General features: G+C 60.6%; 1 protein-coding gene across 1 annotated transcript; it reads right to left on the bottom strand.

The window, feature by feature from the left end:
• Positions 1-915: 915 nt before the first annotated feature.
• On the bottom strand, positions 916-21,461 carry PRPF8 (pre-mRNA processing factor 8). Its single transcript, XM_029081828.2, has 42 exons — positions 21,216-21,461; positions 16,206-16,374; positions 15,317-15,481; positions 14,995-15,213; positions 14,673-14,885; positions 14,369-14,494; positions 14,142-14,247; positions 13,441-13,631; positions 13,155-13,274; positions 12,865-13,054; positions 12,648-12,767; positions 12,391-12,525; positions 12,124-12,253; positions 11,688-11,884; positions 11,310-11,516; positions 10,973-11,136; positions 10,718-10,844; positions 10,394-10,586; positions 9,482-9,669; positions 9,138-9,376; positions 8,757-8,903; positions 8,395-8,605; positions 8,147-8,263; positions 7,778-8,025; positions 7,509-7,688; positions 7,122-7,257; positions 6,844-7,013; positions 6,548-6,677; positions 6,296-6,442; positions 6,046-6,206; positions 5,281-5,472; positions 4,942-5,179; positions 4,688-4,816; positions 3,962-4,075; positions 3,661-3,834; positions 3,194-3,387; positions 2,791-3,030; positions 2,551-2,692; positions 2,170-2,310; positions 1,941-2,080; positions 1,627-1,829; positions 916-1,258 (listed from the first exon to the last, which is right to left on the bottom strand). The coding sequence occupies exons 1-42, from the start codon at positions 21,313-21,315 to the stop codon at positions 1,104-1,106; spliced, it is 7,008 nt and encodes a 2,335-aa protein (XP_028937661.1). The 5' UTR covers positions 21,316-21,461; the 3' UTR covers positions 916-1,103.
• Between the last annotated feature and the right edge of the window lie 320 nt (positions 21,462-21,781).

Below are 21,781 nucleotides of genomic sequence, written 5' to 3'. Positions count from 1 at the left end.
CCCGGCTCCCGCCCCCCGCCCCCCGCCCCGCCCGGTCCTTCCCCGGCTCCGCTCGGGCCCCGGGGTGGAGCCGGGGACAAGGCCGGAGAAGCCGTTGGCCGGGCTCAGTCCGGGTTGGGGACGGAGCGGGGACAAGAGAGGAAGAGGAAGAGTGTCTAAGCGCTTGGTGCGTGCAGAAAGTAGCCGAAAGAACCCCCCCCCCCCCCCGCCCCGCCCAGGGAAAGCCAGTCCCCCGGGCCCTGCTGGCCCTCAGGATAGAGAAGTCACCTCCGGTACCTAGCTAGCCGTGGGGCCGGTTTGCAGGGAGGGGAACGGGAGGGAGGGAGGGAGGGAGGGGGAAGACCCGGTAGCCCATCTTCCGCTGGGGGAATCGGCCGGTTCCCTCCAGTCATAACCACCACGCTATGTTAAACGCCCACTACGTGCCAGACGTTATACGAAGCCCCGGGGTGGATACAAGCGAATGAGGTTGGACACGGTCCCCGTCCCAGCTGGGATGCACGATCTCAATTTGTTTTACAGACGAGGGGACCGAGGTCCAGAAGTGAAGTGACTTGCCCAGGTCACCCAGGAGACAAGTGGCAGGGCTGGGATTAGAACTCACAGCTTTCTCTTTATAGGCTCAGAGGAGGAGTGGCCACCAGTAGCCGGCTGGGGGACCCCACCGTTGGCCCGAGGCAGATCCGCACCTCACCCTCCGCTGCCTCGCCCCCCGGCTGCGTACTGGGCTTCCGTGGGCCCGGACCCGGGCCCCGAGTGCGGCGTAGGCGGGTACAGTAAGGACTCGATAAAGATGATTTGATCGACGAGTGGCGGGCAGGCCCGTCCCAGAGTTCACCCCGAGGAGGAGTTGCCCTTAAATCAGGCCCGGGGTGACGTCCTCCCCCCTCCCTAGAAGCCAAGCCACCCACAGGGTCCCATTTATACAAAATTTATTGTCAAGCTGTTCTCCAGACAACGGGCCCGGGGCAACGAGACAGAGGGACACAGACACGGAGAACGGGGACGCGATGGGCCGACGCTGCTGAATATCACCAGCGGCAGAGTCCGGGGGGAGGGGGACGGGGGCGGGCGGCTGGGCGGGGTGTCGGGGCGTGCCGCCGCTAGGCGTACAGGTCCTCGCGGTCGGCCGAGTACACCTCCCCCTCCTGCAGCAGGGCGAAGTTGAGGAAGTGGGAGGGCCGGTGCACCTCGTGGTAAAACTCCTTGGGGTTGGCCAGCTGCAGCTCGTACTTCATGTTAGGGTCGTGGCGCACGCCTAGAGGGACGGAGGGCCCGGGTCAGCGTGGAGACAAGCGGCAGCTTGTGTCACGCTGGGGGGGGGACGCACACCCCATGTTCTTCCCCCGTATCTACTGAAACCCCACCCTGAAGCAGGACCTGACGGGAACGCGACCCGTCAGGGGACCGAGTGTACTGAACGGCAGGGTAGGCCCCGGAGCGATCGGAGAGCAGCACCCAACACTGCCAGACCGGCAGCTTCCCCAGAAGTCGACGAGGGCTCCTCACTTAGATCGATGGCATTTGGGTGGGGGAGAACGGACCCGATCGCCTCCCTCGCGGAGCTTACTCCCCCTTTCCCTCTGTGGGCCTCCCCTGCGGTCTGCCCACCCCCGGCCCCCTCACCCATAAAGTTGTAGTTCCAGGAGGCCTGGGCAGGAACCATGAAGAAGCCGAGGAAGCGGTCGGACAGGAGCATCTGCACGCGCTCATAGTGGGAGGGCAGGTAGCCCTTGGGGTTGTTGCCCTTGTCCGTGTTCTGCCGGCCCCACTCGTAGCCGCTGGGAGTCAGCTTGTAGGCGGTTAGCGTGCAGGAGCCGGGGGTGAAGCTGGCGGGGAGAGAGTCCCGTCAGGAAGAGTGGGGGTGGTGGGTGGGTGTGATGTGGGCGAGCCCTGGGGGCCCTGCCCCCTCCCTCCCCCGGCCCCACTGTTCTCCCCACCTGCAGGTGATGATGATGGTCTTCTCTCCGTCCCAGGACGGGTTGTCGGCCATGACCTTGGCGTGGGTGGTGACGTCCTGGGGGGACAGCTGGGGGGACTCGTTGGGCTGGGTGTGGATCCAGCCCAGCGGCTCCATTTCCTACCAGATGAGAGGGAAGGAGGTCAGACTCGGGGTGGGTCCCCCGGCCCCCCGCCTTGCCCCACCCCCCGCCCTGGGGCCGGCCTCACCTTCAGGTACTCGTGTTGGGGCAGCTGGCCGGGCAGATGGACCGTCTGGTGGGTGCCCCACTGAGGCACCATGACGATGCAGCGGATCTCCTTCACCTGCGGGTTGTCGGGCGGGCTCACCCCGTAGAGGTACCCTGCGATCTGGAGACGCCAAGGGCGGAGTCGGACACCTCGACCCCGGTCCCTTTCCCTCCCCTCCGGTGACCCGGAGACCATCCCGTCCCACAACGACCACTGTGCCGTTGAGCGCTCACGACACGCCAAGCCAAGCACCGTGCTAAGCACGGGGGCAAGTACAAGGCCACAGGAATCCCAGGGCCCTCGGGAGCTCCGTCACCCGACCCGTGGACTCCTTACCCCACCCCCTCAATGCCCCCTCACCTGGGCCCTCAGGTCAGAGATGCAGATAAACTTCTTGAGCACGTTCTTGGGCAAGATGTAGGTGTAGCCAGTCTCCTTGATGTCATCCGACGAGACGTAGATGTGGTTGGTTCTCAGGTGGAGGTTGGCGGCGGAGATGGCCCTGGGGAGCCGAGGGGGTGGGCGGTGAGCCCGGCCCGAGGCTGCCTGGAGCGTTTTCCCACCCACCTCCCCGCCAACTCCCGGCTCCCGAGCCGGTACCTGACCCTCCACTCGGTCTTGGAGGAGAAGGTCTGGGTCTCGTAGTTACTGGTGGTGGAGGTGATGATCTCGTCGCCGTGCTTGTTGACGGTGCGGGTCTGGGTGGCCGTCAGCTGGGACTGCTCCTTGGTCTGCTTCTCGATCTCGGCGATCTGCTGCCGCTGCTGCGACGGGGCCGAGATCTCCATGCCCAGGATGATGTCGCGGATTTCCGACTGCGTCAGCGACGCCACGTTCACGCTGCGGGGACGGCACGCTCCTTAGCCCCGGCCTTAGGGGGGGACCCCGTGCCTACCCAACCCCCACCTGGGGGAGGAGGGGTGAGGTGGGATGGGGTGGTCTCACTCCGCGAAGCCCACTCCCTCTACCCCGCCCCACCCCCTGGCCTCAGACTGCCGCTCACTTGTTCTTCTTGCCATAGTCGGCCAGGATCAGGTCCTTGAGCTGCACCTCCACTTTGATCCACTCTTCGTCGGTCAGCGTGGGCCAGATGTGGTGCGGCTCTGTGATGGTGGTTTTGTCCGGCTTCAGGATCACCTTGGCCCGGTCGTTGTTCACGTGCAGGGCCCGTAAGATCAGAATCAGGCGGGAGAAGGCCTGGCGGGGAGAGGGGAAGGGCGAGAGAGGGCAGCGTCAGTCCTGGGGTCCCCTTCTCCCTCCCGGGGAAGACCTACGCCCTTATCTTCCTTCCCCCATCCTTGCCCTAGCTAGGACCGGAACCCCGGCGCCAACCCCTCGTTCCGAGTCAGGACCCAGAGCAGCCGGGGTCCCCTACGACCGGATCGCAGAGGCCCCGGGCCCATTTCCCTAGCCCGGCACCGCCCGACCCCCTCAACTCCCCATCAAGCACACGTGCACACAGCTCCGCACCGTGTAGGAAGAAATGGTCTTGAGCCAGTCGTCATAGAGATTGAAAAGGACCATCTGGGGTTCGGTGGCCTTGAGGATGAGGTCTCCGAACTTCTCCACCTTGAGGCAGGCCTGGAAGGGCAGCTGCAGCTCCGAGCCTTTGATCACGATGTTGGGGAAGTCCAGCAAGTGCACCTGAGCCGGACGGACGGAGGCGGGGTCAGACCGGGACTTGGGGATCCGGCCCCTCCTCCTCATTGACCGGCCCCCGAACGCTTCCAGCTCGGCACCATTCCTCCAACCCTTGGTCGTGGGCTCTCACCTCGAGCGGATCGAGCATGCCCTTCCTGGTGACGATGATCTGCTTGGGCTGCTCCTCCACGGGCAGGGAGCGGATCAGGGCGGCCACTTCCTCCGCGGTCTTCCACTTGGCCAGCTGAGGGTGGGGGGAGAGGGTGGAGGGTCAGGGAGTCGGGAGATAGATGACACTGGGCATCTCAGGGGAAAGTGTGAGCAGAGAAATATGCATTCTTCCCCCGGCATCTCAGCACCTTGGGGAAGTCACCCCTTCTTCCCATCGGGCCTCCCCAGCTGGGGCCTCCTGTTGAGACAGAGCCTGGACAATTTGGGGACCCGAAACCACTTGGATAAAGTCCCCGTCAGCCCAGGGAGCACTCAGTCCAGCGCGCTGTACTCAGCAGGCGTTTAAATACCACGACTGCACCTGCAGCGGGGAGCTGAATCACTGTTCCGATCACTGTCCCTCTAACCCCTGCGGTCATGGGGGACTGGAACAGAGGGCGCGGGAGTCCTGCCAGGACCCCAAACTATGAGACCCCCAAACTGGTCTCCGTCCTCTGCCCGGGGAATCTACTTGGTCAGGGAAGCATCCAAACCCACAGTCCGGTGCTGTGGGGCGATCGCCACAACTACCCCCGACTACTTCTCTGGCGGACCCGGGAGCTCTCTGCCCCGGGGCTGCTCCCACTAGGTAGATTCCTTGGGTCTCCAGGAGACCCGCCCCCCGCCGCTCGGGCAGACCACCCACCTGCCCCAGACGCTTCTGCCCGGCCCACACGGACGTATGGATGATCTTGAGGAAGAGCTGCCCGGTGCGGGGGTTGAAGATGAAGATGGCTCCGTTGATGGGCTTAGTGGTCAGGTTCCCCTCGAAGGTCTGAAAGAGGAGGGGGTTCCCCAGTCAGAGCGAACCCCCTCCCCGATTCTCCCCCAACAGCACCCCGCGCTGAGTTCCATCCTCACGGAGCGTTTCCCCCCAAGGTCCCGGGGACTGGGGCCCACCTTGTGGATGGTGACCCTGTAGACGTTGGTGTCGTCCACGAACCAGATGATCTGGTTGGAGAAGAGCTCCCCGTAGTTCTGGGAGGACAGGTAGGGCTCGGTGGGCTCGGAGGAGTAGAGCTGCAGCCCCTTGCGGATCCGCTCCCTCAGCACGTACAGCGCCGGATTGGCCTTCATGATCTTGGCCATGGCCTGCTGGATCAGGGGCTTGCTTCCGGGGAACCAGTTGCCGTAAGCACTGCGGGAAGGGGGCGGCCGGGTCAGGCCGAGATCTCTGGCTGCGGGCCAGGAGCCGGGCCCCCGGGGTGTGTGTGTCGGGGAGGGAGAGGGGAGACTCACCTGTGCAGGTTGTAGGCCAGGTCGATGGCGATGAGCACGCCCGTCGGGGAGGGGTAAATACTCATGTTGTCGGTGGTGTAGTCCAAGAACTTGGCCCGGGCGTAGCGCTCGATGTCGTGGGAGTCATAGTCCCCCCAGCGCAACTGGATGTCGATCCAGTACTTCTGGGTGGTCGTGCTGTCCATGACGTCCCTGGGGGAGGCGGGCGGGGCGGGTAAGGAGGGAAGGGCAAGGGCCAGGTGTCTCTAGGAAACAGCGTGGCCTACTGGAAACAGCACGGGACTTAGAAGCCAGAGGACTCGGGTTCTAAGCCCAGCTCCGCCACTTGTCCGCCGTGTGACCCTGGACAAGCTACTTCGCTTCTGGCCCTCAGTTACCTCATCTATAAATAGGGACTTTGTGGGACATGTACTGTGTCCAACCAGATTACCCTGCTCCAGCACTCAGTACAGCGCCTGGAACGCAGAAAGCATTTACCCAATGCCATTAAAAAAAAAGAAAGAAAAAGAAAAAAAGATGCAGAAACCCGCCCTGCCCCTCCCCTTCCCAGATCACTGAGACCCCAGTGGCCGGAGGAGTCGGGAGAGGGGAGAGGTAGCCCAAACTCCAGAGAGGAAGAGGAGCAGGAGGAGGAGGGGGCGGGAAGCCAGGAGGGGAAGCGCCGTCTCCAAATAACACTGCCAGGAAGCCGCCGGAGCGCCAGGGCGGCCCTGAGGCAGACATCCTGCTGCCCGTGCCCTCACCCGACCCGGGGAGCGGGCTCACTTGGAGTCGGCCAGCAGGGAAGGCCGGGAGACGTTCCACTTGTAAGAGGCGAAGAGCAGGATGTCGGCACAGGAAGAGTTCATCTTGTAGGACTTGCGGGGATGGATCGTCTCCTTCTGCACCGTCTCTATCTCCAGAGCGTCCAGCTCCTGGTCAAACACCTGGCGGCCGAAGGGGAGGGAGACGAGGTCGGGACCCGAGGCAGGGTCGGCCGCTCTCCTCCCCGGCCCCCGCCTGTCCCTCGCCTCACCTGACACAGGTCCATGACGATGCTCTCGTGGATCTTCTGCCATAAATGGGCCCGGAAGATCTGGATGAGGGAGATCTTCAGGGTGGGGATCTTGCCGTGCATGAAGATGCCGGTCAGGTCCAGCTGCACCTGGAATCCTACGTACACCTACAGAGGGGAGGGGGAAGTCTGAGGACGGGGTGGCCGTGGGGGCGAGGGCCCGGGGGGGCAGCTGCCAGGGGAGAAACCGTCCACCCCTAATCGCTGACTCACGTTGGCTCTGTTGATAGTCGGGGACCACCAGAGGGTGAACCTACGGTTGGGGATCTGGTTCAACCCCGACCTCTGGGCGTTGGTCAGTTTCTTCCACTTCATCGACTCCTCAAAGCCGCTGGCTTTCTCCCTGGGGGCGGGGTGGGGAGGTGGGGGAGAGAAGAGAGAAGAGGCAGGGCTCAGTTGGCATCTCCTGACACTCCCCTCCCCGCCCGGGGGGCTGCGCCTGGGGAAACCGTGGAGGTCTGCGCTGCCAGAGGGTCGGTGGCGGGTGTTAAGGAAGAGGGGATCCTCACCAGAAAAGCCCCTCCCAGGTGGGGAAGTATGTGCCCTTGAAGAGAGTGTGCTCCAGGATGCCCTCCACGCCCCCCAGGGCCTGGATCATGTCCGTGCGGTAGTTATTCAGGTTCCAGAGCTTGCCGTCGTGTCGCTGGTGGGTCCACCAGAATGGGTTCTGTTTCAGGACCTGAGGGAAGGGGGAGGGGAGAGAAGGAGAGCCCACCGTGAGGGAAGGGGGTTGGGCAAGCGAAGGCGTGGGGATGTCACAGCCCTTCCCCTGGGCCTCCCCACACACCTGGTACTGCTTGAAGTCAGTGCGGACCCGCCAGCCCTTGTCGTAGGCCAGCGTGTGCCGGTCTTTCTGGAACAAGGTGTTGATCCGGGGGATGCCCCGGTCCCAAGAGTCCTCCAGGTCCTCCAGGGTCAGCCGCCTGGATGGGAGTGGGAGGCACACGCGTCACGGCACGGAGTGGCCACGGCAGCGAGAAGCCCGTTGGGGGAGCAGGACGGTTGCAGCCTAGGCCACGCCGGCCTGCCATCCTCACCCCTCTTCTCGCTGGCTCCAGGGAGACCGTGACCAGTCCCCAACCCCTCCGGAGTTCCTGGGCTTGTCCAGGGCCCAGGCTGCCCGCTCTTCGCCGATCTCCCTTTCTCCCCCCGCCCGACGACAGCAGGCCCTCACCTGTTCTGGGCAATGGCCTCCTGCCTCTTGAGGGCATACTCGGCCCAGACGCGCTGGGAATCGATGAATTCGCTCTCCCAGGGCTGGATGTAACGGTACAGATTGGGGATGAGCTGGTCCTCCTCGTGGCTCATTCCCGAGCGGAAGTGGGTGATGCCCACGTCGGTCTGCTTCGACCACCTGAGGGGAGCGTGCAGCTGAGGTCAGAGGGGTTGCCCCGGGGCCCGGAACGGGCTCCCCCGGGCGGTCCTCCCCTGGCCGGGCCCTACCTGAGGTCGGACTGGGGGATGAGCACGTGGCCCATCGAGAGCATGCCCAGCCCGCCCAGCTCCTTGGGCGTGTAGAAGACGACCGGCGGGAAACGGCTGGGCATTTTGGAGTTGAGTCCGATCTTGATCCGGGTCTGGATCTTGTTCTCGCACTTGACCAGCAGGTCCAGCAGCTCCTGTGTGTTCACCACTGCCTCCCGGAAGTACGTCATCAGTCCGATGAGGGCCGTATTCCACTTGTTCACAATCTAGGGGGAGGGGACCAGAGTGAAGGTGGGGAAAGGGAAGGCGGGATGGCGAGAGAGAGCTGGTGGTGCCGTTTCGGGTGGGGCGGGAGCTCCCACCCCCACCCCCGACTTCCCCAGGTACCTTGGTGAAGGTGGTGGAGCCAGAAGCCATGAGGATCTGGCGCACCCGGTTGTGGAAGCGCTGCATCGACTCGTCATCTACCCGCAGGAAGCACTGGGCCGTCCTCTCCTTGGTCACCTGAACACGGAAGGGTCAGGGGACTCGGGATGACGGCCCTGGCCCCTCTGAATGAGCACGCACACTCAAACATGCCCACTCTCTCTGTCCCCTCCTCCCCCGCGCTGCCCCGGCAACAGTGGCAGAGGCACCTCGTTCTGCAGGTTCCAGACGCCGTCCTTGTGCGTGAACTCCTCGTAGCTGGTGCGGCACTTGGGCAGGATGCGGCACTCGAAGCCGCACATGTTGAACAGCAGGTTGGGGTTGTCCTTGCTGTACACCGACACGAAGCTGTTCTCCCACTGCACCGTCGTCACCGACCGCGGCAGCCGGTTCTTGATGTCCCAGAACACGGCCCGGCCCCTGCACGGCAGAGGAGGAAGGGGACGCTCACGGGGGTCACGGCGAGGCAGAGGAGGGAGGGGGCTCCGCCCGGCCCCCCCGGCCCCCTCCCTCCTCGGGGTCGGACCGCCGCTTCCCCCCCGGCCTCCCAGCGCCTTCCTCGCGTCCTCACAGGTTGACGTCGTGCTTCATGAGGCGCATGCGGGCATCACGGGGCCAGCATTTCTTGTTATTGTAGCCCACGATGTTCTCGTTGTTGGGGTCCGGGTGCTCAGTCAGGTAGCGCTGGATCAGGTCACGGGCCTCGTCCGCTGTGAACCTGTTCCCGAAGAGACTCAGCTCAGACCGGGGCCCGCCGGGGGGCCGGCGACCCTCACCATCATCGCCACCTCCAATGGCATTTACTGAGCGCTTACTGGGTTGACAGACACGTTCCCCACCCACAACGAGCTCACGGTCTCCGGGGTCTGGGTTTCCCCGCGGGGGACTGGGATCGAGATAGGGGAATGGTCCCGCCCCGAGTCCTACTGTGAGGGGCGGAGCCGGCCCCCACCTGAAGAAGATGTGGATGCGGTCGATGTATCGGCAGAAGAGGCGGATGGGGTGGGCGGCCTCGGTGGCGATGTCCTGGAAGCTGAGGAAGTCGTTGGGCATCTGGGGGGGCCCGGCCATCTCGCTGGCCCGGTGCAGCCCCAGCACCAGCAGGTCCATCACCAGCCCGTAGTACTGGACGATGAACGAGGCGAACTGCAGGCCCCGGATGATCCCGTACGAGTTGGTGTGGTTCATGTCCTGCAGAGGCGGCGGGGTGGGCTCTCAGCCTGACGTTCCTCGGCGCAACCCCCACCCCACCCCTTGGCCAACCGCCCCACCTCCCACTTCCCCCCCGGCCCCCACCTTGTAGTTGATGACGACGTTGTTCTTGGCCGTCATGTAGTCGGCGATGTTGTGGTCCACGATGAGACGCAGCAGCCGATTGAGCAGGGTCAGGTCGATCTTCTCGTACATCTTCTCGAAGCGCGACTCCAGCATCACGTTGCACTCGCCCTCGTTGGTCTCCCAGACGTCTTGCAGGTTGTTGATTCCTGAGGAGGGGGGCGGAGGAGAAGGAGGAAGGAGAGGAGGACCGTGGGCGGGAGGGTGAGCCGTCGACATCAGCCCCGTGACTCCCTCGATGCCCTATGCTGAGTAGGGCCCTCTCCTAGCTTGTAGGAATCCATCCATGGTACTTACTGAGCGCTTACTGAGTTTAAGCGCTTAGGAGAGTACAACAGGCAAGAGATGGGACGCTCCTTCCCGGACCACAAGCTTACAGCCTAGAGGAAGTCTGCCTTTCACTGGCACCGTGCTAAGTGGCCTCAGCCTAGATGCCTGACACTTTCTCCCGTGGCCAGGCACCGCCGCTAAAAAGCCAGTGAGGCGAGCTTGTGGGTTGCATGCTTTCACGTGTGGGCGAGACAGTGGGTCCTACCCAGGCGCGCACAGACACAGCCACACAAACTCCCCCCTGGACTGTAAGCTTGTTGCAGGCACAGAATGTGTGTTATATTGTACTCTTCCAAGCATCAGTACAGTGCTCTGCGCACAGTAAGTAGACACTTACTGTGTGATGTGTGATTGTCACACATAAGCACAAGCCTAGTCCTGACCTTTGTCTGACCTGATTCTCCCATATCTGCCCCAGGTCTGACATCCCGTAAAGGCCTCACACATCCCGCAGCTGTCCGGGAGGAGAACAGAGGAGTCCGACCACAGCGGCCCCCGGCTCCCACCGCCAGGGTCCGGCCGCCTGGCCCAGACCCACCTCACCTTGGCACCATTTGTAGACCAGCAGCGGGGGAGGCTCCGTGTCAGCGGGTTTGATCCAGGGCGGGAAGAGCCGGCGCTTGTCGGCCTCGTACCACAGGTACTGGTCCAGATACGCGTCCGTGATCTTCTCCAGCGGCTCCACGTCGTACACCGGTACCAGGTGGCTGTACAGGTCCATGAATTCAATACCCACCTGAGGGGAGCGGGAGGGAGGAGAGGGGCCGGCTCACAACCACGCCGGGGACCCCGTCTCTCTGTCCAAGCCGGGCCGGGCCAGGCAGCGGGCAGGCTGACACCCTGCCCCTCCCCGCTCTGCCCCCTCACCTCCTTGAAGGCTCTCTGGGTGAGCAGGTGTCGCTTGATTCGGGACAAGGCTTCGTGGGGGTTGTCGTAGGCCTGCTCGATGAGGCCCAGTTCCTCCCTCTGGGACTGGTTCAGGCGGGACTTGACACTGAAACAACACCCCGGCACCCAATTCCTCACCGGACAGGCCCAACGGCCCAAGGGGGAATAGAAGCCTGAGCTGGGAACCCCTCCCCTGGACCCGGTCGGCCCCAGCGTCCTCCACGGGCCCCTCACCTGTAGGCCTCCTTGAGCCGCTCCAGGGCCAGAATGAGCAGCTTGGTATCGTGCTTGTAGGAGAGCGGGGGGAAGGGGATGGGCGAGAAGCGGCGGCTCTCTAGCCAGTGCACGGTGGTGGTGTACACGGCCACGGCCTCCTCGGCCGTGATGTAGGGCCCGTCCTAAAAATGGATCCCGTTAGCCCCAGGTGCAGCCCGCCTAACCCCAACCCTGCTGTCTTCCTTCCACCCGATGACTCCGTCCTTGCCGCTTCTCCCCCCGCCCTCACCCTGGTCTCCACAGTACATGACTGACGCCCGCACACACCCGCCCGCCCCCGACTACCAGCCCCTACCTTCAGGTAGTTGTGCTGCCGCTCCTGCTCGGCCTTGAGGTATAAGCGGGTGAGGCGGCCCAGGTTCTTCTTGCAGACGGTCTTGTCCACGGTGGCTCCGCGGCGGATCCTCTCCCGGTTGTAGTGGGCCGTGTTGGTCCACCAGTCGGCCTTGGCCTTCACGTAGCGCAGGATCATGTTCTCGATTGGGGTTGGCAACCCGGGTACCTGCAGGAAGCAGGTAGGAGGGTGTGAGGAGATGAGGGGGGAGGAAGGAAGGCCAGGGCAGCTTCGGCGATGGTCCCAGCGAGGGTAGGGGGAGGACCGTGGGCGCTCGTGGGAGGGTAGGGCGTGGGAGGCACCCAAGACCTCACCGGGCCTGCCGGGAGCAGCTCTCACCTTCCAGGGGATGTTGGCCTTCCAGCAGCGCCAGGCCTCACTGAGGTGCTGCAGGATGGTCCGCGCCTTGTTCTGCTTGATTCCCTCGGGCATCATGTCCAGGATGTCGTGCATCACCGCCGCTCGCAACTCCAAGTCGAAGTGCGACTCCACGCGCTGCTTCGTCACCGTTTTCGCCACCCCCTTCGAGTGGCGACCTGCGAAGGGCATGAAAGTGGGGAGGGGAGTCCTTCTGAGATGCCGGGGGAGCCGAGGCCGGCCCCCAACCATTCCCATACTGCCTGCTGGAAGAGGAGCCCCAAATCTACCCTCGACACTCCCCCACTGAGACGCACACACCCACCCCCCACCGCCCCCCATGCCTCTTCAGGGAGAGGCCGAATCCCCTGCCCCCTCCCTCCCAGGGAGAGGAAGATGGGCAGGTGAGGGCACTCACCTTCAAACTGGCGGGCCAACAGGTTTCCCAGCCAGCGCTCCAGCAGTGGGGTGATGCCCCGCATGAAGAACAGCCAGACCCGCCAGCCGGGGGCCCAGAAACCACATCCCGGGCCCTTCCCCACCGGGCCCTGCAAAACCGAGAGAACCCTCAGGTGACTGACCAGTTTGGACCTCCTGCCTCCGGGACGCATCGAAAGGGGGGAGGAGAAGGGGGGTAAAAGGGCAGGGAGGGGGAGGAGGAAGGCGGTGGGGGGCAGGGCCTAACCGTGTTGAAGCGATAGTAGATCAGATGCTTCAGGTCCTTGCACATGCGGATCTGCCTCATCAGCTTGTACTTGTAGCGGTACATGCCCGTCAACTGTCCCACGTGAGCGAAGATGTACTGCAGCCCGTCCGCCAGCTGGAATGGAAGACCGACAGATGGGTAGCCCCTCCCTCCATGAGCACCCGGCCCCGCTGCTCGGCCCCCCGTCCCCTTGCACTGCAGAGTCTCGGCGGGGGGGGGGGGGGGGGGGGCCTCACCTGGAAGGCATCCACGTTACCCAGCCGATACTGGACGTGGCTGTCCACCACCAGCTTGGTCAGGCGCAGCACCTCCCTGCACAGGTGGAAGGCATTCCCGAAACGAGACTTCTTTCTCTCCTGCAGGGGAAGCGAGCGAGCGAGGGATCGGGGTTACGGGCTTCTGGAGGAGGGGGGTTCCCCGCATCCCCCTGGGCTCGCCCTCGCCCCCTGGCACCTTGGTGGTGAGGGTCTTGACGGGCTTGAGGTTGAAGTTATAGTCCAAGTGCAGGTAGTTGAGGTTTTTGCGGTGGATGAGCAGGTTGAGCATGTTGTAGCCCTGCCGGCACACCTGCAGGCCCACCTCCACCCAGTCCAGCTTCGTTGACTGGAAGAACTTGGTGGCCTTGAAAGAGCGGAACAAGTACCTGTGGGACGGGAGAGAGAACCGAGAGGGGGTGCCTCGCCACGGTCCTCAGAGGGAGGGGCCCGAGCCCAGCGCCGACCCCCACCCCCCACGCCTCTCACCTCTTCTTCTGGGCCTTGGGGGGCCGATGCTTGAGGGCATTCAGCACGTAGTACTTGAGCAGCTTCTGGTAGGAGACCCTGACCTTGACGGGCTGCCCCGCAGGGCAATGCTCCCGGTACCTGGGACCGCAAATTCCGATCAGATCTCCAAGACGCCCACCGCATCTGCCCGGAGTAGGGACCACAGCTTCCACTAGCTTTCTCGCTCCCCCTCCCAGGGACTTCCAGAGTCTCTCCCTGTGCTCACTCCCTCCCGCCCCCCACCTCCCGCTCGGCCCCACTTTACCAGTTCTTGACCAGGGGGATGTCCAGGGCGCGGCGGGTGCGGCCGGAGCGTAGGTTGAAGGGCCGGGGGGCCCAGAGCAGCGCTATGCCGTTAGCGGTGTTATCGGTGTACAGGGGCGTGTCCTTCAGGAAAGGCTCCACAAACTCCGGCAGCTCAAACTCCTCGTCATCATCCGGCAATGGTTCCTGGCTCTGGGGGGGGCACAAGCACCCAGGGCGCGGTGGGAGGGGGGCTCAGCTACCCACTCCACCCCTGGGCACCAAAGACACTGGGGAGACTGGCGGGAACAGCAGTGAGGAGCCAGGACCCCCGGGAAGAGCGGGGAGTTGAAGTCACTCAGAGGAGGCACCCGGGGCCACTTTAAATAACAATGGCCTCTGTGAGCGGCTGCCCAGAGAAGGAAACTCCAGAGAAGGAAACTCGTGAAGCCCAAGAGCACAAGCCAGAGGTCGAGAGCCTCAAGTTCACCTTGCAGAAGCATGGAGGAGACAGTGACAGGGAACTGAGAGGGGCAGATGGGTCAGGGGGTCATCCAACCCAGCAGCAATGGGGGAACACTGACTGAAGCTAGCAAGGGGGCCGCATTGGGCAGCACTAACAGCTTGGTTCAGGTCTGACTTCCCTCAGAGGTTCCTCCGGGAAGACTCAAAGGTCCAGCTGAGGTTGATTGACTTACTCCCCATGGGACCCCCGCCACTCACCTTGACAGAGTGTCTGTGTGAGATGGGGTTGATGAGCGGATCGAAGTAGAACGCCGGCAGGTCGGGGTCCTCGGTTTTGATGAAGACCACGTTCGGGGTGTGGTACCTGGAAAGTGCCCGGGGAGGGCTCAGCGCTCCCACCTGCAACCGAGTCACTTCACGCCCCACTTCCCCGCTCCACCAGCCCCACGTCTCTTCCCGGGGCCGGGGCCCTCGCTGCCTCTTACCAGGTGAGGTGGACGTGGTGCGGCAGGTTGTTGTACAGGTAGGGGAAAGCGATCTTGTATTCGGTCCTGATTGGCTGACGAATGATGATCTTGTTGATGTCATTGAATTCGTTCCAGTCCTCGTCCCTGGGGCGGGAGGTGGAGTTGAGTGGGCTGATCAGCATCAGGGATGGGGCGGGGGACCCAGGTTCCGTCTTATGGACCCTCTGGGTCCCCTAGCAGGAAGTGGACTCACTCTCCCCCCTCCCCGGATGGTCCCCCTCGGGGATCACGGAGGCCCGTGGCCCTCCACCCCCTCGCTTACTGCAGGTTGATGTCCCGGACGAGGGGCTCGAACTTAGGCCCGCCGGGGATGGCCATGTTGAGGGCCTTGGAGGTGAAGAAAGCCTTCAGGTCAAAGAGATAGAAGTAGTTGTCGTCCACCAGGTCAGTCAGCAGCTGGTTGGCCAGGCGATAGAGGGTGGACATCATGGGCAGCGTGAACTGCCAACGTTGGTAGGTCGATCCGTTCACGTACCTGGCGGGGATCAAAGAGGGTCGGGTGAGCAGTGCCAATCCTGCCAGGACTCCTTCCGCCACTGAAGAGGGAAATAGGCCCATCGCCCCTCGGGACCCCGGACACTCACTTCCTGCTGTCTCTCAAGGGCTGGTGATCATAGAACCAATCCAGCACGGGGGCATCTTCCTCAGGATCCAGCTCCAGCTGAATGGCCTCCAGGGGTTCCACGTCCAGGATGTTGTCGGCGTAATCCAGGGGCGGCTCCTCGTCATCGAAAGGGGGGAACCGCATCCGCTTGAAGTGCCTTCGATCTCTCTTCTCCCGCCGCATCATGATCCACATGGATCTGGCGGGAGGCCGAGGGCATCGGTGCTCCGCCCCTCGGGAAGGAGACGTCCCACCCTGCTCCCGCCGCGCCCTGCCCGCCGCCATCCCTTTGCCCCTTTTACCCCCACTGGGAGATGTAGACAGGCTCGATAACCCAAGGGATCTCGTTGACAAAGGAAATGGCCCCGGTGATGTGGTACAAGACGGGTACATCCCGGATCTGCTCCCAAGGCATCGGCATGTTCTCCAGGAGCTTGAGCACGGCGTGAGGCATGTACTTCAGCGCGCTGCCGGCACGGAGGGAGAGAGGTTGCACAGATTTACTCAGTGCCAAGTGTTCTGCCCCAAGCATCCCCACCGCCTCCTCCCGGCACACAGCAATGGCCTGGGGGTCTCTACTGCTACCCGTTTCATAGCTGCAGACAGGAGATGAGTCGGCCTCCATCGACACCTCCCTAGACTGAACGCTGAAGCCCGGGACCCAGCACTCACAGTTACAGGCACATAGCGTCATCCCAGGAGCACAGGGGCTTGGCCAAATACAAGGGTTTCTGGTGCACCCGCACCCCTGGGCAACAAGCCGTCCAGAGTACCGAGCTGGGCATGAAAGTATATGGACCTGGGAATCTGGAAACCAGATTCTGATCCTGGCTCTGCCACTTTTCTACTGTGTGACCTCGGGCAAATCACTTCACCTCTCTCACCTCAGTTTCCCTGTCGGTACAATGGGACCAAGATACCACAAATTCTACAACTATACTACCGGGGACAGTGCTTTGCACAGAGTTAAGTGTTCAATAAATACGAATGAACAGGGACTACGTCTGAGCTGATTGCCTTGCCTCTGCCCTAACGCTAAATACAAGGCATACAGTAAGCACTTAACGTCTATCACAATTACTATGATTAAACAGCTGCTAACACGGTGGCTGCCAGGAGCACGTGGAATGGTTTCACCCGGTAAACCTTTCAAGGCCCCGAGGGCCCCCGATCCCCGCCACACCTCCTTACCCCAGGTAGACTCGTTTGTCGTGCCGGAACTTCCTGTTGGTCATGTCTCCGTGGTCACGGATGATCTTCCTGACATGCTCCGGGGGCATGTCCTCCTTCTGAGCATCCACGAACCCAAATTTCCGCTTCTCTGCATAGCGTTTTGCCTGCAGCTGCTGCCACTTCCGAGCTGCGGAGAGACACGAGCTCAGGGCACTGTTGCCCCTCTGAGGGACCCTCGAGACCCACGTCCATCTCTTTCCCGCGGCCCGAAGCACCTGCCAACCTACTGGAGATCTTTCAGGAGGAATCCCCTAGTCTGTAAACTCACTGTGGGCCAGGAACGTGTCTACCAACTCTGAATTTACTTGCCCCTCCCTCCCATCCCCATAGCACATACGTATACATCTGTAATTTATTTACTTATCTACTTATTAATGTCTGTCTCCTCCTCTAGACTATAAGCTTGCTATGGGCAGGGAGCGGCGTGGCTTACTCCCAGGTCATGGGTTCTGTTCCAGCTCTTCCACTTGTCTGCTGTGTGACCTTGGGGAAGCTGCTTAACCTCTCTGTACCTCAGTTACCTTATCTGTAAAACGGGGATTGAGACTGTGAGCCCCACAAGGGGCAACCTGTTTACCTTGAATCTATCCCAGCACTTAGAACAGTGCTTGGCACATAGTAAACACTTAACAAAATACTGTCAGCATTATTATTAACCCGGTGCTGAAAACAGTGCATGGCACATAGTAAGCGCTTAACAAGTATCAAAACTGTTAGAGTTATACTGTACTCTCCCAAGCACTTAGTACAGTGGTTTGCACACAGTAAACACTCAATTCATTCATTCATTCACTCAATCGTATTTATTAATAATAACGATGGCTTTTTTTGTGCGCTGAGCACTGTACTAAGCACTTGGATGAATAATAATAATAGCATTTGTTAAGGACCTATTATGTGCCAAGCATTGTTTTAAGAGCTGGGGTAGATACAAGGCAATCAGGTTGTCCCACGTGGGGCTCAGAGTCTTAATCCCCATTTTACTGATGAGGTAACTGAGGCACAGAGAAGCGAAGTGACTTGCCCCAAGTCACACTGCTGACAAGTGGCGGAGCTGGGATTAGAACCCACCGCTGATTCCCAAGCCCGTGCTCTTGCCACTAAACCACAGACTCTTCCAAATGCTCAGTACAGTGCTCATCCCCCCAGTAGGTGCACGCTTCTCATCTGTCCCGCCGCCGACCCCTGGCTCATGTCCTCCCTCCTCACATCTGCCAAACTAGGACAATTCCCCCCTTCAAAGCCCTTCTGAGAGCTCACCTCCTCCAGGAGGCCTGCCCAGACTGAACCCCCCCTTCCCTCTGCTCCTCCTCCCCTCCCCATCTCCCCCACTCCCTCCCTCTGCTCTACCACCATCCCCACCCCACAGCACTTGTGTCTATCTGTATGTATTGATTATAATATTTCATTAACGATATGTATACATAGCTAATATTCTCTTTACATTCATGCTATTGATGCCTGTCTACTTGTTTTGTTGTCTGTCTCCCCCCTTCTAGACTGTGGATCCGTTGATGGGGAGGGATTGTCTCTATCTGTTGCCGAACTGTAATAATCCTGATGATAATGATGGCATTTGTTAAGCACTTACTCTGTTGCCGAACTGTAATAATCATGATGATAATGATGGCATTTGTTAAGCACTTAATATGCGAGCACTGTTCTAAGCACTGGGGTAAATACGAGGTCATCAGGTTGTCCCAGGTGGGGCTTACAGTCTTCATCCCCATTTTACAGATGAGGGAACTGAGGCACAGAGAAGCAAGTGACTTGCCCCAAGTCACACAGCCGATCAGTGGCGGAGCCGGGATTTGAACCCTTGACCTCTGACTCCCAAGCCCCTGCTCTTGCCACTAGGCCACGCTGCTTCTCCATTCATTCAGTCGTATTTATTGAGCGCTTACAATGTGCAGAGCACTGTCCTAAGCGCTTGGAAATACAATTCGGCAACAGATAGACAACCCCCGCCCAACAACGGGCTCACAGTCTAAACGGGGGAGACAGACCACAAAACAAGCAGTCTGGCGTCAGTACCATCAAGATAAATAGAATCATCCATTTATGCACATCATTAATAAAGTAAGGTAATAAATAAAATATACAAATACGCACAGCGCTGTGGGGAGGAGGAGCAGAGGGAAAGGGGGGCTCAGTCTGGGAAGGCCTCCTGGAGGAGGTGAGCTCTCAGTAGGGCTTTGAAGAGGGGAAGAGGTTGAGTTTGGGGGGCTGTGAGGAGGGAGGGCATTCCAGGACAGGGGTAATACGTGGGGCAGGGGTGGTCTCTATCCGTTGCCTCACCACCCATTCCAAGTGCTTTGTCCCGTGCTCTTGCACATGGTAAGCGCTCAATAAATACTACTGAATGAACGAGTGAGGAGGTGAGAGCCACCAAGGGAGCGGAGTGTGAGGGCTGCGATGGAGGAGGAGAGGAGGGAGGGGAGGTAGGAGGGGGCCAGGCGATGGGCAGCCTTGAAGCCAAGAGTGTTCGTTCCATTCATTCAATCGTATTTATTGAACGCTTACTATGCAGCGTGGCTCAGTTGAAAGAGCCCGGGCTTGGGAGTCAGAGGTCACGGGTTCAAATCCCCGCTCCGCCGCTTGCCAGCTGTGTGACTTTGGGCAAGCCACTTAACTTCTCTGTGCCTCAGTTCCCTCCTCTGTAAAATGGGGATTAAAAACCGAGCTCCATGTGGGACAACCTGATCGCCTTGTATCCCTCCAGTGCTTAGAACAGTGCTTTGCTCATAGTAAGCGCTTAACAACTACCACCATTACTATTATGATGTGCAGAGCACTGGACTAAGCGCTTGGAACGGACAATGGGGCAACAGATAGAGACCATCCCTGCCCATTGACGGGCTCACGGTCTAATCGGGGGAGGCAGATGGCAAAGCAAAACAGAACAAATCCAAAACAAGACAACCTCATCAAGATAAATAGAATCAAGGGGATGGACACATTAAGAAAATAAATAGGGTAATAAATAATATATAATAGTAATAATAATGTTGGTATTTGTTAAGCGCTTACTATGTGCCGAGCACTGTTCTAAGCGCTGGGGTAGACATAGGGGAATCAGGTTGTCCCACGTGGGACTCACAGTCTTAATCCCCATTTTACAGATGAGGGAACTGAGGCCCAGAGAAGTTAAGTGACTTGCCCACAGTCACACAGCCGACAAGTGGCAGAGCTGGGATTCGAACTCATGAGCCCTGACTCCAAAGCCCGTGCTCTTTCCACTGAGCCACGCTGCTTCTCTATACAATATATACAAATGAGCACAGTGCTGAGGGGAGGGGAAGGAGGAGGAGCAGAGGGAAAAGGGGGGGAGGTCAGTCTGGGAAGGCCTCTTGGAGGAGGTGAGCTCCCAGTAGGGCTTTGAAGAGGGGAAGAGTGTGAGTTTGGCAGACGTGAGGAGAGGGCAGTTTGGGTTTGATATGGAGGTGGGTGGGCAACTGCTGGAGGTTTTCACTGCTGTGAGAAGCAGCGTGGCTCAGTGGAAAGAGCCCGGGTTTAGGAGTCAGAGGTCGTGGGTTCTAATCCCGGCTCCGCCACCTGTCAGCTGTGTGACTGTGGGCAAGTCACTTCACTTCTCGGTCCCTCAGTGACCATGGGGACGAAGACTGAGCCTCACGTGGGACAACCTGATGACCCCGGATCTCCCCCAGCGCTGAGAACGGTGCTCAGCACATAGTAAGTGCTTAACAAACACCAACATTATTATTACTATTATTTGGGCAAGTCACTTCACTTCTCGGTGCCTCAGTGACCTCATCTGTAAAATGGGGATGAAGACTGAGCCTCACGTGGGAGAACCTGATGACCCCAGATCTCCCCCAGCGCTGAGAACGGTGCTCGGCAAATAGTAAGCACTTAACCAACACCAACATTATTATTACTCTTATTTGGGCAAGTCATTTCACTTCCCGGTCCCTCAGTGACCTCATCTGTAAAATGGGGATGAAGACTGTGAGCCTCACCTGGGACAACCTGATGACCCTGGATCTCTCCCGGCGCTTAGAACAGTGCTTGGCATACAGTAAGCGCTTAACCAAAACCAACATTATTTTGGGAAGCAGCGTGGCTCAGTGGGAGTCAGAGGTCATGGGTTCTAATCCCGACTCCGCCACTTGTCAGCTGTGTGACTTTGGGCAAGTCTCTTCACTTCTCTGTCCCTCAGTGATCTCATCTGTAAAATGGGGGGTGAAGACTGGGAGCCCCATGTGGGACAACCTGATCACCTTGTGTCCTCCCCAGCGCTTAGAACAGTGTTTGGCCCATGGTAAGCGCTTAACAATAGTAATAACGGCAGTATTTGTTAAGCGCTTACTATGTGCAGAGCACTGACCTATGCGCTGGGGGGGATCCAGGGTCATCAGGTTGTCCCACGTGAGGCTCCCAGTTAATCCCCATTTTCCAGATGAGGTCACTGAGGCCCAGAGAAGCGCCTTGCCCCCAATCCCACCGCTGCCAAGAGGCAGAAGGGGATTCGAACCCATGACCTCTGACTCCCCAGTCGGGGCTCTTTCCACTGAGCCACGATTTCTAACAAATGCCCCTATTTTTATTGTTCTTTTGAGGAGGGGGTGAGGTGGAAAGAGTCCGGGCTGGGGAGTCAGAGATGATGGGTTCGAATCCCAGCTCTGTCCCTGGGCAGCGATGGGCCTGGGGGCCAGTCACTTCACTGGGCCTCAGTGACCTCATCTGTTAAATGGGGATGAAGACTGGGAGCCTCCCGTGGGACCACCTGATGACCCCGGATCTCCCCCAGCGCTTAGAACGGTGCTCGGCACAGAGTAAGCGCTTCACAAATACCAACATTATTATTCCCGCGCTCAGCCCAGTGGCCGGCCCGCGGTGGGGGCTCAATAAATAGGCAGGAAGAAAGGCCCGGGGCCGACGGTGTGGCGGTGAGGGGAGATAGGGGCCTGCGCTTCCCCCCGACCAATCCCGGACTCGCCCCCTCACCTTTCTCCTGCAGCTTCTCCTCAGACATGTAGTCCGGCAGCGGGGCCATGGGCCCGGGCACCGGGGTGCCCGCCCCGCGGTAGGGAAACACGCCGGCCATGTCCACGGCCTCAAGGGACGAGGCGACGGCGCCTCGTGGGCCGCCTCCTCGTCCAAGCGGCCCTCGGGCAACCCCGCCTCGCTTGCCCCGCCGCCTGCCTTCTCCACACCACAATGGCGGCTCCCCTCACGCTCCCGACACACCGACGGCCGAGGGGAGGGGGGGAGGGGGGGAGGACGCGAGGGGCCGCGTCGTTAGCCAATAGGCGCGCGGCTTTCTCAGATGGACTGAGGAGCCAGCCAATCACCGCGAAGGGACCGTTGGCCGGAAGGACCGTTTGAGCCGGAAGAGGGGGCGGGTCTAAGGGTAGCCGCGCGCGCTCGGGGCGGAGGGTTGGAGAAGGTGCTCGTCCTCGCCCCTTCCCATCAGGCCCCGCGGTCCTGTCAGGATGGCCAACGTTGGCCTCCCCTCTCCGCGGGGCGTTTCTACCCCGTACGGTCCTCTTTCATGATCAGATGAAATAATA

This window comes from Ornithorhynchus anatinus, chromosome 17 (genome assembly GCF_004115215.2).
Source record: "Ornithorhynchus anatinus isolate Pmale09 chromosome 17, mOrnAna1.pri.v4, whole genome shotgun sequence".
NCBI lineage: Eukaryota > Metazoa > Chordata > Mammalia > Monotremata > Ornithorhynchidae > Ornithorhynchus > Ornithorhynchus anatinus.
This window is presented reverse-complemented; position numbering and strand designations above follow the sequence as displayed.

Excerpts from the sequence above, each read along its gene's own strand:
- PRPF8 (XM_029081828.2), bottom strand. The coding sequence starts at position 21,315 with ATGGCCGGCGTGTTTCCCTACCGCGGGGCGGGCACCCCGGTGCCCGGG. Across the intron at positions 13,055-13,154 it reads CCCAAGGCCCAGAAGAAGAG|GTACTTGTTCCGCTCTTTCA; the intron begins GTGAGAGGCGTG and ends CCCGTCCCACAG. Across the intron at positions 9,670-10,393 it reads GGTCTACAAATGGTGCCAAG|GAATCAACAACCTGCAAGAC; the intron begins GTGAGGTGGGTC and ends CCCCCTCCTCAG.